This window comes from Numenius arquata, chromosome 7 (genome assembly GCF_964106895.1).
Source record: "Numenius arquata chromosome 7, bNumArq3.hap1.1, whole genome shotgun sequence".
NCBI lineage: Eukaryota > Metazoa > Chordata > Aves > Charadriiformes > Scolopacidae > Numenius > Numenius arquata.
In genome coordinates, this window is record NC_133582.1 from 29,972,815 (window position 1) to 29,989,774 (window position 16,960).

The following is a 16,960-nucleotide window of genomic DNA, read 5'->3' on the forward strand; positions in this document are numbered from 1 at the left end:
AAATAAACAAGCCAAAACCAAAACAACCTCTCCTAAATTTCCTTTTACCTACAGTGCATAGTTCTGTAGTTGTACTAGTAAAAATGAACAAGATAATATAATTAAGCCTGTGTTTTCTGAAAATAAGAAATGTTTATGAAAATTCTGTGGAGCATTATTGTATTACACTAAAATATTAGCAGAAAGTAGGGATACCATTCCCTACCCCGGTGGTTCTACTATGTATATGCGCCCCACATACAGCTGGAAGGCTCTTAAAGAACCCTGCGTTTGCTGCTTTCATAAATACTCTGTCATAAAAAAAAAACATTTGTATTGCTTTTGCAGCCATTTTTGGTTGAAACTGAAAACCTAAACCTCTAAATCTCCTGGAGGAAAAGGAGATGACAAAATGTAAACAAGTAACTACTCCATCTGAAGATCTTCAGATATGCTTCCAACTGGGAGTATGGAGAAAGGCTCTCATTTGCAGTTCATACTGCTTTAATTAAAATAGACATAGTATAGCGCTTAGATGTAAACCAACTTATTATAAGGAAGCTCACTTTTGCAATATTTTAAATTGCATTGAAGGCGCAGAGAAGTGCACTGAAGCTAGATAAGACCCCAGACTTCTAGTCCTGTTCCCCTTATGAATATACTCTTGCACTTTCCCCGGCCTTGACATCGACCTTCTTCAGACTGGACCTGTTTTTCTCATTCTCTAGAAACCCTGATGCTGAGTAAGCCAGCTCAGCACATTCCCTACAGGCAACCAGCCATGACTTAATCAGCCACATACTCTCCTGTGTAACCTATAGTTGAGAACAGGCCCCCTTCAACCACACTGAAGGATTCCAGTGATCCTATCTTAATCTGCCTTGGAGGGAATAGGCTGCAGATTTTAGTTACAATAAGCTTCAGATGAGATTGTGAACAGAAAAGAGGCAAAAAAGGTCTCTGGCTAGTAATGCCAATACTTTTGATGCAGATACTGACTTCTGTTTTACTATTTATCAGAATGTAAATCTGTAAAACGCAGATCATGTCTTTGGGAGCCACAGATGTGTTTGTACAACCTTCTAGACAGCAAACCCATGCTGTGGAGAAGTATTAATCCACTGCATTTTGAACCCAGATTTATTTGCTGAAAATCTTCAGGAGAAACACAGTGGAAATCACTAACAGTAACGCTGTTGGAAACCAACCCTCGTTCGAGGATGTGGTGAAGATGTGTAACGTCAGACGTAACAGAACGGATTTTCTCCCCCCGGGATGCCGCCGTGTAGCCAAGGGATCTCAACCCAGTTTATGCCTCCCTTTTCCCGGGAAGCAACTGAAAGTGTTCGGGAACGCTTTGGGAACACATTCACATCCTCCACCTAAACGGGCTCGCTGCCGAAAAGCATGTTTTCTGCCCTAAAAGAGCGGCCCCTTCTTGTTCTTACGGACGGAAGCCGCCGTCATCGCCGTACCTGGCACGTCACCGGTACTAAGGGGTACCCAGAAGCGGTACGTTACCCAGAGCCGCCCCACGGCGCCCACGCGCGTGGCAACGTCCGCCCCAATCGTCCTGACGTCACCGCTGCGCGCCGCAGGAGGCCCCGCCCCCTCGCCGCTTTCCCGCAGCCGCCCGCCCGCCCGGAGGTAAGAGCGGCTCCTCCCGCCTCTCCCGTGTCCTCACCCCACGCGTGGGGCTGCGGTGTCCGTCCGTCCGTCCTCCCCCCCGCCCCATACCCGAGATGGGCCTGACCGCTTCCCCTCTCCCTCCCCCGGGTGGTACGGCTGGGGGTTGGCGCGGCCGGTAGGGCGGAGTGGCGGTGGGGGGCCCTGGGACACGGCCGTGGTTATGGCGGTCCGTCCTTGGGGTGGGAGTTGTTGTCCACGCAGTCAGGTCGCTCCGTGGGGTTTTGGGTTTGGTTTTTGTTTTTCTTTTGGTTGGGTTTTTTTTTTTTTTTTTTCAGAGGCGTTTGAAAAGAGGGAGGTGGGAAGTTGTGACCATTCGGGAAATGAGGTCAGATGCTAAAGTCCCATTGTACCACATCCCTAAAGGGTGGGTGAGGTGTTCCGTCTGTCACAAAGAGGTGTTAGAACAGGAGATTTTGGTTAAAAACCGTCGGGAAAGCCTGAGTTTGCACACACATCTACTTCACCTGGCATGCAGGGGATGGAGGGACCCACGTGTGGCCCTAGAGCTGGAACCAGGCTTCCAGGGGAGCCGTAAGTCCACGCTAAACTGTTCCAGTTGTTCTCTTGTCACTGTCCCAAATGCGGGGACACCCCTCCGTGACTTCCCAGAACTGAGGGTGACCTTGTGTGCGCGGCACCGATTTTATCAGTGAGTAATAAACACAGTTTAACGCGTGGCTTGCGTAGTTACCCGTGAGAAAGAGAACATGGGCTACAGGCCTTTCAACTGGCACCATGCCTTGAGGCAGGTTGTACCGTTGGCAGCAAACACGTTCCTTTTAAAAAGTCCATAAAATAGAGTAGCAACAGAAGGAGCCTTGAGAACTTGGTAACTGTTGGAAGAAGAGCATGGCTTTCACAGAGAGGATGCAGTTTGCATGTGCAGGCCAGGGTTAAAGTAGTTCAGCAGGGCTTTTTTTTCCCCCCTAACAGAAAGGCAGGTGATGCTTCGAATTACTAAGCTCAAGTACTTTGTAATAAAGTAGATCTGGTTATGGTTGTCTCATGTTGTGGAGGTGAAGATATCCCCTCCCTTACGGTTACGGTTGTCTCATGTCGCGGAGGTGAAGATGTCCCCTCCCTTACGCTTTGTCACAGCATCCTGACTGTAAGCTGAGTTGCTGCTAGCAACTTAGTAAGGGACTTGGATTTGCAAATTAAACTTTAGGTTATGCTCATGAAGAGGCCTCTTTTTTTTTTTGTTTTTTTTTTTTGTGAACTGAGAAAAACATCGATTCCTTGAAATAAAGGAACAGTGCACTGGAATGGTACTGGTCACCCCAGCTCCAGGTAGATGTTGCAGAACCAGAGCTGGAAAAAAGGCAGCATGGACAGAAGAAACAAAGCTGCCTGATGGAGGGGTAACAATGAGAGTGAAGCTTGATATTGTTAACAGTTGAGATGATGCCAAGGGGCTGGGGTAACAGACTAGGAAAGCTTTGAGGTTGCAGACTTCATTTAACCTTTGTCTGAGCAATCTTGGCTCACTATAACTATTTGCCTTTCTCCATCCTTTATGCAGGCTTCCTGTGAGGCATTCTGCAGGGCCTCGGGATACACATCTCTTCACGCGGGCAGTGTTCCCCATGCCTGCTCTTCTGTCCTGCTCCATTTTTCTCTCCTGGGAAGTTGCTTGGGTTCTTTTTTCCCCAGTTTCCTCTATTTTCCCGGTTCTTTGTTCTCCTTTCTGTGTCAGGCTGTGGACGCTGCTGTGCCCTTTCTTCCTGTGCCAGAGTGCACCTCCATTCTCCATCCTACAATGTTTTATTTAATCTATTTCAATCCCTGTGAAAACTCCGTGTCTCCAAATGAGTTTTCCCTCTTACTCTCTCACTTCTGTGATTTTGCACGTCCCCTTTCTTTGCTGGTAGTAGTTGGCCTCCTTTTTGTCAGGTTATCAGCTCTTAAATTCTGTTTAGGGGATAGGTAGAAGAGATTTTGCCTGTTTTTCTCCTGCATCAGCAAGACTGATGCTTAGAACACAATGCTTAGAACCCAACCTCCCACAGTTACTGCGTTGTGTTCAACCAAAACGTGGTCAAATATGCTTCTAATAGTTGAACAGAGTCTTGTTAGCACAGTCAAGCAATGAAAATAGATTGGGGTCGCTGTTCTAAACAGTCGAGGGAGGTACTGCATGAAGTAGTAAATTTGGCAGCAAATTTTAGAAGAGGTAGTAATCTCCAGGGTTTAGAGCATATAGGAGCTATAGATTGGAAGCAGGTTATTTCCTGTTCGCCATAAATTTGGTAGGACAGAAGTATTCAGTACTGATTGCTGCCGCAAAAACCCCCTGGAATATGGAGATACCGAGTTTCATCCACTCTGATGATGTGTAAACTGTTTCATGCAAGGAGACAGTATTTTGCTGTACAAGAAGTTCTTGCTAGGTTCAGTGCAACCAAAAGTATGTGTTTTAAAGACCAGTTTAGATGTAAAAATTTAACATCACTTTAAAGCCCCAGTCTTGAACTGAGCTGTGGTAGCACAGTCTGAGTGTGAGAGCTTTTATGAAAACCTCTCACTAAGAAGTGTTCTGGACATGCCTAGAGAAAGCTGGTTTTCTGATTGTACTTTCTGATGGATTTACTGACAGGTTGGAGCTGAACGAGAGCAAGAGTATATTGGATTTGTTCAGAAAAGGAAACAACTGTCTCATCAAAGATGTGGAATCTAGGACAGAGAGTAAAATTGGTTGCAGAGAATAAAAATGTTTTATGAATCATGCAGATTGAGTTGATGGTTTACTCCAGAGTTGGTTTGTGTGGATATAGATGGGGCTGCTGTGAATATGGGTTGTTTAAGTCAAGATGAGATACCCGTTTTCTAGTGTGATATCCCCCATGGGCTGAAGTGGTAAGTGAGCCTCAAAAATATTACTTCCTCTTTTTAAACTTTAATCTTCTTTTAAGACAGCTCAGAATAAACCTTGCAAATCCTCTAGAGGCTGAAGAGACTTTATCTCAGCGGCATCAAGCAAAAGCCTAGTGGCTGTGAGCTGTTTTGTAGGGTTCTTCTGTGTAGGTTGAAATGCTGACTGGAGCCCAGCTTTGAAGGCAGGGTTAAAAATGATTGCTCAGCTGTTGCCCTTTTGTAATATAGTGCAAATTGTGCATTGGGCTCAAGTTGGGATATTTTTCAGGGGATCAAGATAAGCCCGTTGGTGCATACTTGGTATTTCACAGTGGGCTTAATTACTTTTGCAATGGAAGTCTTTCCTTCAAACAAGATTGTGAGTTGGCGTTGCAAGAGCACTGTAATTGTACTAGATGTGCTCTCCAGCTGCCCCAAGCTGGCTTGAAAGGCAGAAGTATCAAAACAGATCTGTGGACACAGTGATGACTAGAGGGCAACTAATAATTATGCATGCAATAATGCTGAGGAGTGTCTGCCACAGATTAGAGCCCATTGTACTTAGAGCTTTGCAAACGTGGAATAAAGTTGATTTCTCTGCCCAAAATATGTTTGTGATCAAAGAATTTAGTCATGATCTTTGGTAGCTTTAAATTTTAAGACGCTTGTTCCTTGTTGTGCTGTTGTCCTGTAGCCACAGCAGTGAACCAGGGTTAGAGCAGAAGGAACGTCTCTGCTGCGCTTGCACATCAGCTGCATTGACTGCACATTGCGAGTCAGAACTCATGAGAGGGAGGACAGTCTCAGTTTTAGGAGCTGACAGAGACGGTTTGTCATATTGATGTTACTAATGCATTTGTTTTGAATTTAAGAGCATTTTTATATGCCCTGACCAAAAGGGTTTGGGTTTGTTTTGGTCTTCTCTATATAACCTGTAAATATCTATGAAAAGAAGAAAAGTTTAATCTGTTGTTAGATGAACAACCTGAAAAAAAAAAAAGATATGAGCTCAGTATGAAGACAAGGCCTTGTAGTGCTTAAGAAATAGGTAAGAATTAACATGAAGTGTGAAGTGAGTTGCAATATTAAGCAGAATGAAGGATACCACATGCTCAATATTGAGCATTTTAAAATTCTTTTGGAGTTTCCTATTGCCACGTTGATACATACGTGTAGCTTCCATTGCTTTCACCATTCATAGAGGTACCCAGGGCCTAATTAGAGTTTATGTATTTCAGTATGACAGATAGAGTTTTGTTGCGAGGGTGGGCAGGAAAGAAGATTTGGTTTTGCTTTTTAAGCCAGCTGGCAATTACTTTCTAAGCCTTGTGTTAAACCACCAGATATATTCAAAGATTATTCATAAAAGCAACCTGCAAATTGTCTGTGGTTTCCCTTTTTGCTTTTCTTACCTTTGTATACCAGGCAGGGGTGTGTTTTTCTTCAAAGGTGTCTGCCGAGTTCTTCTCTTTGTTCTCCTGAAAGATAAATGCAAAGATGGACAATTTTGCTAATTGTATTGTGCTCAATCGTGTATTTTTTTTTGGTTTTACTTAAACTTTCTTAATACAGAATTTAACTCGGTTGGATCTTAGATCAATAGCCACATTAGCACTACGGCAAACTGCTTAGGATTGTCACCAGTTTAGTCTTTTTTTATACAGTCTGCATAAGATGAGGTATTTTCTCTTGTTTTCTCTCCATATTTGTGTCTTTTCTGTGGTTCATAGTATTTCCCTCTCCTCCCTTTTTGCCAGTTGAATGTATTGCTGATTGATACTATGTTGACTGGAGAGAAAACAAGGTGTTCCCTGTTTTCTAAGCAGAAGCTTACATAAATGTAGTCATGTTTCTGAATAAATGATAATTTATTCAGATTTTTTTCAGAAATTTCAGAATATTCAGAAATTTTCCACCTGTGAAAACTCATAATGCAATGACTAAGTTCTCTGATGAAAATTGTTTACTTTTGTGTTTTAAAGTCCTTTTCTTCCTCAAAGATATTTTTCTTTGATGCTTTTTTCCCAAAGACTACACGGCAGTTTTTCAGCTCAGGGTTAAAAGGGAAAGTTGTTTCTGGTAGATTGATGTTATGAAGTCATACCACATTTTTCATCACTATTTGTTTGCCAGTGTCCTTAGTCAAAGTAGGCCTTTTATTTTATGTTTACGGGTTGTGAACTCTCCTTTGCGTTCTCAAAATTAGAAATCTTACAAAGTATTACCATCATGCACACAACCACAGATTATGTGTTCATAAGGGTTATTACTTGATAATGAAAATGCTATCTTATCCTTATTTCCTTTAGACTTCCCCGTTATCCACATGCTTACCCAGCAAGTTATTTTCATAACTTCTCTTAACTGAGTATTTTTACTGTCCTTAATTTTTTTTTTATCAGAATCTTTGTGCCAAATAAATTTTGGCTGGAAAGTCAGCAAATCCAACAGAGAAAACCCTCATAGTAAACATAAATGTCACAAACTGAATTAAATTTCTACTTGTTCAAAATATAGAGACAAAGACTTGTAAAAGTTTGAGGAAAATTTTGTTTGTGGTTTAGTAACTGAAACACAACTACTGAAGGCAGTATGGCTTTTAGGTATGTTTGGAGAGTCACTGATGTGGTCTTAGTTCCTTCCGTCCTTGGCTTTGTCGTTCTGCAGGTGGGACTGTGCAGTCCGTGTGTTGATTTTGGCAGAAACAACTTTGTGGAGTTTCCGGTGTACACGTTTTCTAATGTAGTGTAAGTTTGTTCTTGTTGGTTTAATGTTATCCAAACTATTTTAGGCTGTTGACTGCTGCCTTATTGTTGGCATGTGCCAACACTGTAACAGATCCTGCTTGGAGATTAGTAACGCTGAAACAACAGTTTCATGAAAAGAGAGAGATCCCTAGGCAGCAAGAGTAGGATCTTGCTAGTTCCTGTTGAACAGAAAACACAAGTTCAATGAATTCTTCCCCCTCCCTGGGCAGGAACGGACTTATCAATGAAGGGTACTGTATGCAGGCTAATGGGCAGCCTTGTTCCATTGAAGATTGATGCATTTTTTTCCCTTTCCTTGCTAATTGACAGTGCCAAGTAAATACTTGTGATACGAGGGCAAACTGAATTCTTTCTGGTTCATGAGAGAGCAATCATAGAAAAATACATTTTAGACTGTATGTGTTCTTTCCTTCCATCTTCCTGTTCTTTCTCTTCTCATTCTTTAGGTCTAGCCTGAGATATTGGAAAGAGTATCATATATGCTCTAGTGACTGTTTATCCTTGCAACTGCTGCAAAATAGCTTGAGGTAGTTTTGATTGGTAACACATTGCTGCTACAGGAGTTTGTCAGTGGTTGTTGGTTTGTTTTTTTTTTCCTGCAGTTGCTGCTGCTGGATGCCCTGATAAAGACAGAGAGAAAAGTTGGAATTTATCAGTATGTTCATGCATGTCCATCAAATCAGGACCATAACAGATTAAGTACCGTAGTGATGGTAAACTCTGTAGATGATTGTTGGATTGGATTACACCTCTCTCCCTGCATGTGTAAATGTGGACTGACAGACACCTTCTAACCAGGCTTAACTGTATTAACAGCCAGGAAAATCTAGTGTCTTCTGTAGTTTTGAGTATTTTCTGTGCTGTACTATATGACTAGAAGTTAACAACAAACATTGTTGCTGGACTTTTCTAATCAACCTAACAAGGGTGCAGGTGGCCAGGACGGAACGAAACACAAACAGTGTTAAACTATCCTAAATGGCAGAAATAATTGTAGTGGTATTTTGCCTTTCTGTGGGCAGCATCTCGTAGGTCCAGCACAGCTTTCTTGCCTAGGTCTGCTGCAGCTTACCAAAACAATATTTACCCATGTGAGCTACATGCTGGGGTAGGTTGGGGACCATCAACATACCATGGTTAGCATTGTGATTCTGTACTCAATTTGAAAAATGGCTCTGACCAGGATGAAAAGTCATGCAGCTGAGTAGGATTATAATTCTAAACTATGCAAACACCAGCAGTGAAACTGGGCTTGTTAACCGGCTGGTCGTATTTCTGGAATCACACTGGTTTTGGTTAAAAATTGGAGTTGCAAACTTGAATGGCTCCGCACTGTTTTTCTTCCCAATCTTCCTCTTGTTTGACCTCCAGGAGACAAGATAAATAAAAAGAAACCTCTCTCACCCACACCATGCTCTTGCCAGGAAAAGGGAAAGATCAAATCTTTACCTAAAATAAACTCCAGTGATGCGACAGCTGTTTGCTGTTTCCTTGCTGTTTGCACTGGCTTTGTGGCTTGGTGTTCGTAGATGGAATTTTCAGAGGGCAGTTTCTCCAATTTACTTTTCCACCCTCTGTACTCAGTGGCTGGGTAGTGGGATTATTACACTGATCCTAAGTAGGACAGACTGTAGTGGTCTCAGGTGCTCCCCCTGTTCTTTATGCAGCTCACACAGTGGGCAGAAAAGTTATATATTTCTTCTTTTCTATCCTTATAACGTCCCTAAAGTTGTTGCTCAATCGGAAGTTGTAGAAAATAACCTGGCTTTAAGTAACATTAACTCCCCAAGATAATATGTGATTGATGATTTGAGATGAATTAAAGATACCGATTGTAAGCCAGCCGCCAGATGGCTTGGCAGTAGCCGTGCTGTGTAACCATGAATGCTGGGATGAAAAAAGGGAGAGCTCTGGGATTTTTCACATCCTTGCTTATCTCACAGTTGCTCTGCATAGATATGTCTACAAGATTTCCAGAGTATTCTGAAATCCCAAAATCAACTTGGCTTTGTTACTGGTAGAGTTATACTGCAGATTATAATACCCCGTAGAGAATTCAGAAAACTGGATACAGGGTTCACAAGAACAATTTCTTGGACCTACTCCTAAATTTAGCATTGGAAGATGTAACTGACCCTGACATAACTGATGCTGCATAACCGCTTTAAAGCTGAAGTAATGTCTGTTCCTAAGACAGGCTGAAGCCATATCCCCATTTTCTTTTTTTTCAGTGTCCTGCCTGTTGCTTGGTGTAGCTCTTTATATGCTGTGATTTATAGAGCACTTCTTTTAAACAAGCAAATAATTTCTTTCTATCACAGACCATAAAAGCTAAATGCTGGATTGGGACTGTTGTAAGAATAGGTACTACAGTCATGTCATTTGTAATGCTCCTTCATGCCATTTTGCACAGCAGTTAGGAGATATCCCTGAAACTAAAATTATCAGACCTTTAACTGTGTCACTGTTGACATCACCTGCTAGATCTCTTCAGAAGTAGGCATTTCTTATAATGTTGAATGAATGAATGCTAATGCTTTGTATTGTAAAATACAGTCTTTTGACTCTGTAGGGACTTAATGAAAAGGATTATTAGTTTTGTTTCCTCTTTTCAGATGGAAATGTCAGAAGATGATATTAATACAGAAGAATACCCCACAGAAATTCATGATTATCTTGCAGCGTTTGAAAAATCTCTTGGTTCTGTAGATGAGATGTTGAAGACAATGATGTCAGTTTCCAGGAGTGAGCTTCTCCAGAAGGTAAATAATCTTCCTTTTGACAACCTTTTTGCTATTAATGCAAGAATACCTGGGAACCTGAACTGAAATAAAAGGGTCTGTTAGGCTGGCCAGTGTACAGAGAACTAACAAATATGACACTTTCTACCCAATATTTGAAATTTTTCTAAGATATCCAGACGATCTTACAAACAAAGCAACGAAATATATGCTCTTCCAAGCTGAAAAGTTATGATTCTACCAGTGAGTCATTCAGGTAGAGGGCATTCTAGCTTATCCCTGACCTTCCTTAAAGTGCATGCTGAGTGCTCTTTCATAACAGAGAGGTCATTCACATTTTTGTCTGAGACTTTTTCACAACGAACTATACCCAGAACAAACTATACCCACAACTTGCTATACCCAGAAGGATGTAAAGGTGAAGTGACAGCAGTGAGAACTGATCTGATTCTAGAAGTCTAGAGTTGCAGAACCTGGTGCTTGAAAACCTGAGCTGTCTCCTCCAGCTGCGTTATAAGCACAAGTCTGTAAAATGTGGGTTTTTCAGGGCACTAAGAGAGAGCAAGGTACTGCCTGAAGACTTCACACAAGCCTCTATCTTTTAACAGTTAAAGCCTAACAGGTACTTCCTTTCTTTAGGGCAAGAAAAAGCCAGCACATGAGGGAACTTCTTTATCCTCTGAGGATTTCTAACACAAATAAATTATGAAGAAAACAGTCTTGACAACCCTGATCTTTTGACAGTATCCATGTTAGAACTAGTGAGCTGTACAATGATGTTATCAGAGTTTCTGGAAATCTATAGGACTAAAATAATAAATTGACTTTGACAGTCGAGAAAAAAAAAAACCCTCATTACCTCTATTCTTCCTTTGCTTTACAGCCCTAAGTATTCCAGCATGCGTTGTGCACACAGTCTGCCATGTGTAGTGTTAATATTCATTGATTGTCTGTGGCACACTACAGTCACATTTGTGCTTCTACGATCTTAAGACTTTTTCTTTTTTTTTCTTACATTGATAGCAACAACTATTTTAAATTAAGTTTCTCTGGAAAAAAAGGGATTTCCTTCTGACTATGCGAACAGTAGTCTAAGAGCTTCGTGTCAAGAGAGTTTTGTGCTTTTGGCTGTATGGGACTGGCATTTAACATCAGACCAGGAAAGTGCCATGAATACTTGCAGAGGAGAGAATGGTTCTGTGACAGCAGGGAAACAGGCATAGTCATGGTCTCAGTGAACTTGTGCTCATTCAGTGTGTAGTTTTTTTACGAATGCATTCACAATTATAAAATGTACCTATCACTAAAATCTTAAATGCTTAAAACTGTGCAAATGTGGTTGGTTTTTTTTCATTCTAGTTGGAGCCTCTTGAGCAAGCAAAGATGGATTTGGTTTCGGTGTACACATTAAATTCAATGTTCTGGGGTAAGTATTTGGTAGGAGGAAAAAGTAGTATTTATGATTGCCATTTGAACACCTTGTAGACAGCTGCAACCATTAAATAATCGTATTTCATAGCCAAATAATTAGAAACTTGTAATTACCCTGAGGACCCAGATTATTGCCATCTGTAACATAAATGATGTTGAAACTCCAAAGCAAAAATTGATATTTACAAAGCTGACTTTGTACATGCGTGAGTGTTTCTTTCTGTTTTTTCTGTCCTTTTTTGTTCAGCCTTTTCTGTCCTTTTAACTGAAATTTTAACCATGTTAGATTTTTTTCTAACTGCAATATTTGATGATAATAGTTTGTCAGATACTTAACAGTACAGTTAACTTCAATTGTTATTAATAATTTTATGTGGAAACTAGATTTTTTTGTATCTGACTGATTGCATCCTCAGTCATCACAGTATTCAGTTTCAAAAAAAACATGGGTTTTTTTTTTGTAGTATACTTGGCTACTCAGGGAATCAATCCAAAGGAACATCCAGTGAAACAAGAACTGGTAAGATTCTTATGCTGCATGCACTGCCGTATTTTACTTGTCCAGGACAGCTAACTTGCACAGAAGTAAAAAAATGTTTATATCTATGTTTAAAATTGCTATGTTGCCATAATAGCATGCATATGCTACATGGTGTTACATAATTGTTCATATGCCCTGCTGGGCTGTCTAAATTAAGAAAGACGTATTTTTAGTTCCAAACTACTGTTTAAAACAAAGTTGTAGAGCCTGTTGAAATTAGAAAAGAAGATGAATGGTGTCATCTTTTCTCCACCTTTGAGAGTTGGATTCTGAATAGAGCAGCTTTTCACTTGTATCTGTTAAATGGAAAAATGTTACATGTCTGATAATAATTTATAACTTCCAGTATGGCATTTTTTTCTTATAACTACTTGGAATCATGTTAATCTCTGAGGCTACCTTTTCTTACTTTTGTAGGACTCTAAAAGTAAAGTGCGGTTGATTTACTAGCGAAGACGGGAAAGAATCCCCCCTCCCCTTTCCAAGTCCTCCATTAATTCATTTTCTCAGCAGTAAAGAATCCAGTTCAGCAACAAAGCTAAAAGCTTTTTTGGCACCAGTTGTATATGTATTGTCCAGTAATTCTGCATTAGTGACATATTTACAACCTATAATAAATCTTTTAGGTTTGTCTTTATATTCCATTTAGATGCATGACTACAGTATAGAAGGCTGGCTATCTTGAAAATTCTGCTGACTTAAAAAATCAAATCATTTAGCCTGAAGAAAAAATAGAAATCAAAACTTACAGCTACTCATTTTAATTCCAGTATAAATGAAAATATTAAATCTGGGCAATCGTAAAATACTTAGCTTAAATGTAATCCTTACATAACCAGCAGAATGGAAGATAGGACTGAAAAATGTGGAGAGCTAGCCTGAATAACACAGATACTTCTATTTTTAATTTTGTGAGGTTTTCAGTAGTCTAGACTGTATCATATTAAAAACTGGATCAGTTAATATTTCATGAGCTTTCAGTCAGTTTCTTGTTCTTCCTATATTATATAGTGTCTGAATATTGTGTTAATTTAGCGGTACTAAAAAATAAATTTTATCTCTTCTGCTGTGGATATTTTATGCTGGTATTTTACTTCACAATTGCCAGTCATTTTAACCCTGAAGAATGGGTGAATTATCATAGGTTAGATTCTTACCCAGTTCTCTTTTCGTTTTACAAGTATCAAGGTGAATGAAAGCACATTCCTTCCTGCCTTCCAAGAGCATTGTGATGTTCTTATTCATTTGGAAAGGAAATAAAAAAAGACTGTTCTGTCATGATTGTTTTGTTTTTAGAATTGCTCTCCTTGTGTACATACAGGGGATACACAGGGATTCAAACTGTATTAATAAAACTCACATTCAAGCTCTCAGAGTTAATTTCTTTTGTCACATTGATGTTTGTCAGCTCCTTTTTCCCATGTTGATACATGTAGGTTTGCCATCTGTTCTCATTAGCCATCTCAGTCACCAAAGAAATACTACAGTCTATCATGATTTCAGACCCTGTAAAGCTCTCCTCATTAAAGCTATGTTTTGGATCTGGAAAGAGTGGCCAAATTTGTAACAAATCAGTTGCTTACAATCGTCATTGAAGAACTGAAAATCAGTTCAGTAGCGTAGGTCTCCTAACTTCTGTTCCAGATTCAAAAAGCTGTCAATGGCTATGGGAGAAATGTGTGGGTTACATGATATGAACATTTATTTAGTTAGCAGTATCCATAAATGTTCTGTTACCCAAATGATTAGTGTGGATGATCAGGTAGAGCACTATATATGTATATATATGTTACTGTTGTTTGTATTACAATAACACCTAAAGGCCCTAGAGTTGAAGGCCATATTAGGCTAAATACATGAAACCTATCAACCAAACTTTTATGTATTTTACAGAATTACCGTAAGTGTCCTCTCTAGTCAGTGGAGAGAAGCAGGCACTTGACAGAGGATTATTTCCATCTTAGGTGGGGGGTTTAGTTACCCTCTCAAAGTAATTTTCTTTATTGATTGTAGAAGTAGATGAGGATGAGTAGGCACATAACTGAGATTGTTAAACTGGGAGTGTATACTTAGGTGTGGCTGAATGCAAGCCATGCTTTGTTCAAAAAAAGCGCTAGTCACCAAATGACTCTGGAAGGCTATGATGGCAAGAAAGTATCCCCTTGCTTTATGGAATGGCAGCGGAAACAGGCTTATCTATTGATGGTCATAAAAGGAACTTCTGGTACAGCTGGAAATTCATCAGGGTGCCTATAGATAGGTTCACTGATAAGACCCCTTGACCATTTCAAGATCTTAACCACGAGAGTTCTGTGTAGCTGCATGTGTAATGCTTGTAAAATCTTTGATTTTGTTTAAGATGCTTTTTGGCTTTGCTTGGACGTGTTGAATTTTTTTGTTTTTTTCTTTTTTAGACAGTAGTCAGACAGTATAATTCATCTATAAGTATGTCAAATATCTAAATACTATTTTGCCATCTTTACGTAGGCCAAACTCCAAATTGAGTTCAGTATTTTGTTATCTAACTTTGTTTGCAAGAATAATTCTTGTCTCACTGTAAATTAGATGCAGTCTTCATCTCTGTAGGACTGTATGTTCCTGTGACAGTGAATGTCATGCAAATATTAGTATGGTTAAGTACCTATGATGGAAAATCTACTAAAGGGGAAGCCTCAGGTTTGCAAAGAGCCTGGTATATGTATTTAAATGATGCTATTTTTCTAGATATTATAGTTATAGAAATGTACAGTGTGAAGAGCTACTCACTGGTTTTATTTTAGCAGTAATTTTGGGAGAATGATGTGAAATTTTTTTTTTTTCTCCCCCTAGGAGAGAATAAGAACATACATGAATAAGGTCAAAGAAATAGCAGACAAGAAAAAGGCATCCAAACTCGATAAAGGAGCTGCTTCTAGATTTGTAAGAAATGCACTCTGGGAACCAAACGCTGAAAATGAACATACCCCCAAAATTCCTGCTAAAGGAAAAAAGAGAAAGATGGACTAAATCTCTGTTTCCCGTAATATAAATTAGAGACACCTAGAACTTACTGAGGAATTTGTTTTGTGTACTTTATGCATCTTGCAGAGGTGCTGTATAGCAACATCTTGATTAAGTTATACTTAAGAATTTTACAGGATTGTATTTTGTCCAGAACACTTGTCATTAAGGTAATCACATTGTACATATATTTTAATATTTTAAAGTGCCACTTGATGCGAGAGAAGTAACATTTCATTATTCAAATAATAACAACCTGACATATGCTTGCTGGTAATAGATACTAGTGATGTTCTGTTCATAATGTCTAAGAATTTTTTTTTCTTTTTTTTTTTTTTACTGCTGAATGGGTGACACTTTTTTATATGTACTCAATCTTCTGAATATTAAAAAGTCTCAAACAATGCGATCTAGTCAGTGGTCTTTATGCAAGAGCCATGTGTATTTTCTCATTACATCATTCTGTGAAATGCTGTATTTGTAGAGTTTTGTAACGTTTATTTACTGTGTTAAACTGTTTCCTTTTCAGCTTCTGAACTTGAACGTATGCCATATTCCCTTACTTCTGTTGCCTCTGAGAAAACTGAGCTTCAAGGGCCACAAGCAAACAGCCTGGATTCCACTCTAAGCCACTGTGTCTAGTCAATGGAAAAAGCAGATATCCCCAAAGGGCAATCTGTAGGGCCCCAAAAAAGGAGCAGGCTGGGGACAGCTATTAGGAAACAGCGCATGCAGGAACTTGATTGGAATTCTGGCTGCCGTGTTCATCCCTCACTGCTGACACTGCGTGAGAGAGGAATTTTCTCTGAGGTGGTAGGAGTGTGGTCATCTGTTGCGATTTCTCAAATCTTCATCAAGGAAAGCATTCTATGGTGCAATAAAAACTACTGCTCTGTTTACAAATATTCTATTTGTTTCCTGCAAAATGTGAAACTTAGGAGAGGAGGTGGGTTGGTTTCTTCAGAAGAGCCTCACTAGTTCATTTTTCAATACACTGAATAGCAAAACTCAATTATCAGCCCAAAAGCTGTTTATCGATAATCTAACTAGTTACGAAGGAAAAATAAACAATTTGGTTCACCAAAATGCAGTTTGGGTAGCAGTCTACAAAACTGCTTGGGAAATAGTGTGAAAGACTAAATGATAAGAACAGATGAATGCAGTATACCTATAGTACTGCCAGCTGAATGATGTACAGTGGATGGTTACTGTCTTTATGGAGTTGTACTGCATCATGTAATGAAGAATATGGACTAAATTGAATTAGGTGCTACAAAAAAAAAAGTCCCTTGTCATTGACTATCTAAAAATATATATTTGCATGTGAAAGTTCAATACATCGACAAGTTTATTAAACTCAAGTAATTGTTGCATAACTCTAGAAACATTTTCAGCAACTGGTATGAATTTACACATTTTTGTTTAAGAATAAACTCTTTGAATAAATGGGGATTCCTTCAACCAGCTAACAAGAGAACTTGTTTGTATATATGTTCACGTAGGTACCTAACTTTGCTGCCTCAAATCTACAGGACTGCTTATGTGAGTATGCATATCAAAGGTCCATAAACTTTCGCTAGCTGAAAGCTAAAATGAGCATGCTTTATTACATGTTAATGTCATGGTTATACCAAACAAAACAGCTGTTGGACTCGGGAGTCTTTTTTTGTCTAATTAAGGTTAAAAAGGAAAAAGATCCAATGTGTGTTCTTGACCAAAGATGGCGATACTTCTGTAAAGGAGTTCTCTTGGTGTGCTCAGTAGGTCTGGACAGAGTTGATTTAGAAGTCTGTGCGTCCTGTGTTGTACCCTTTTCAACCCAATGCTGCACCGTAATTGTCAGCTGTTATAAACAGACTTGTGGACTTTGTGTGGATGTAGAGCTCTGCATGTGCAAAGCATGAGGTTAACGTTAATCTCAAAACCATCAATTTAAAAAAAAAAAAAAAAAAAGGCCA

The 16,960-nt window shown here is 39.5% G+C and overlaps 1 protein-coding gene across 2 annotated transcripts; it reads left to right on the forward strand.

The window, feature by feature from the left end:
* Positions 1-1,569: 1,569 nt before the first annotated feature.
* On the forward strand, positions 1,570-16,459 carry C1D (C1D nuclear receptor corepressor). Of its 2 annotated transcripts, none has more exons than XM_074150764.1 (5): positions 1,570-1,626; positions 9,905-10,051; positions 11,390-11,456; positions 11,926-11,981; positions 14,832-16,459. In XM_074150764.1, exons 2-5 carry the CDS (start codon positions 9,905-9,907, stop codon positions 15,006-15,008), a joined length of 447 nt encoding a protein of 148 aa, XP_074006865.1. In that variant the 5' UTR covers positions 1,570-1,626; the 3' UTR covers positions 15,009-16,459. The 2 variants fall into 2 exon arrangements, with proteins under 2 accessions (XP_074006865.1, XP_074006866.1); XM_074150765.1 differs by lacking the exon at positions 1,570-1,626 and adding an exon at positions 7,896-7,944.
* Positions 16,460-16,960: the final 501 nt, after the last annotated feature.

What these genes read in the sequence shown, in the direction of transcription:
- C1D (XM_074150764.1), top strand. Translation starts at nt 9,905, where the DNA reads ATGGAAATGTCAGAAGATGATATTAATACAGAAGAATACCCCACAGAA. An exon ending in GGAGTGAGCTTCTCCAGAAG is followed by an intron (nt 10,052 to 11,389) that starts GTAAATAATCTT and finishes TTTTCATTCTAG; the next exon opens with TTGGAGCCTCTTGAGCAAGC. An exon ending in ATCCAGTGAAACAAGAACTG is followed by an intron (nt 11,982 to 14,831) that starts GTAAGATTCTTA and finishes TTCTCCCCCTAG; the next exon opens with GAGAGAATAAGAACATACAT.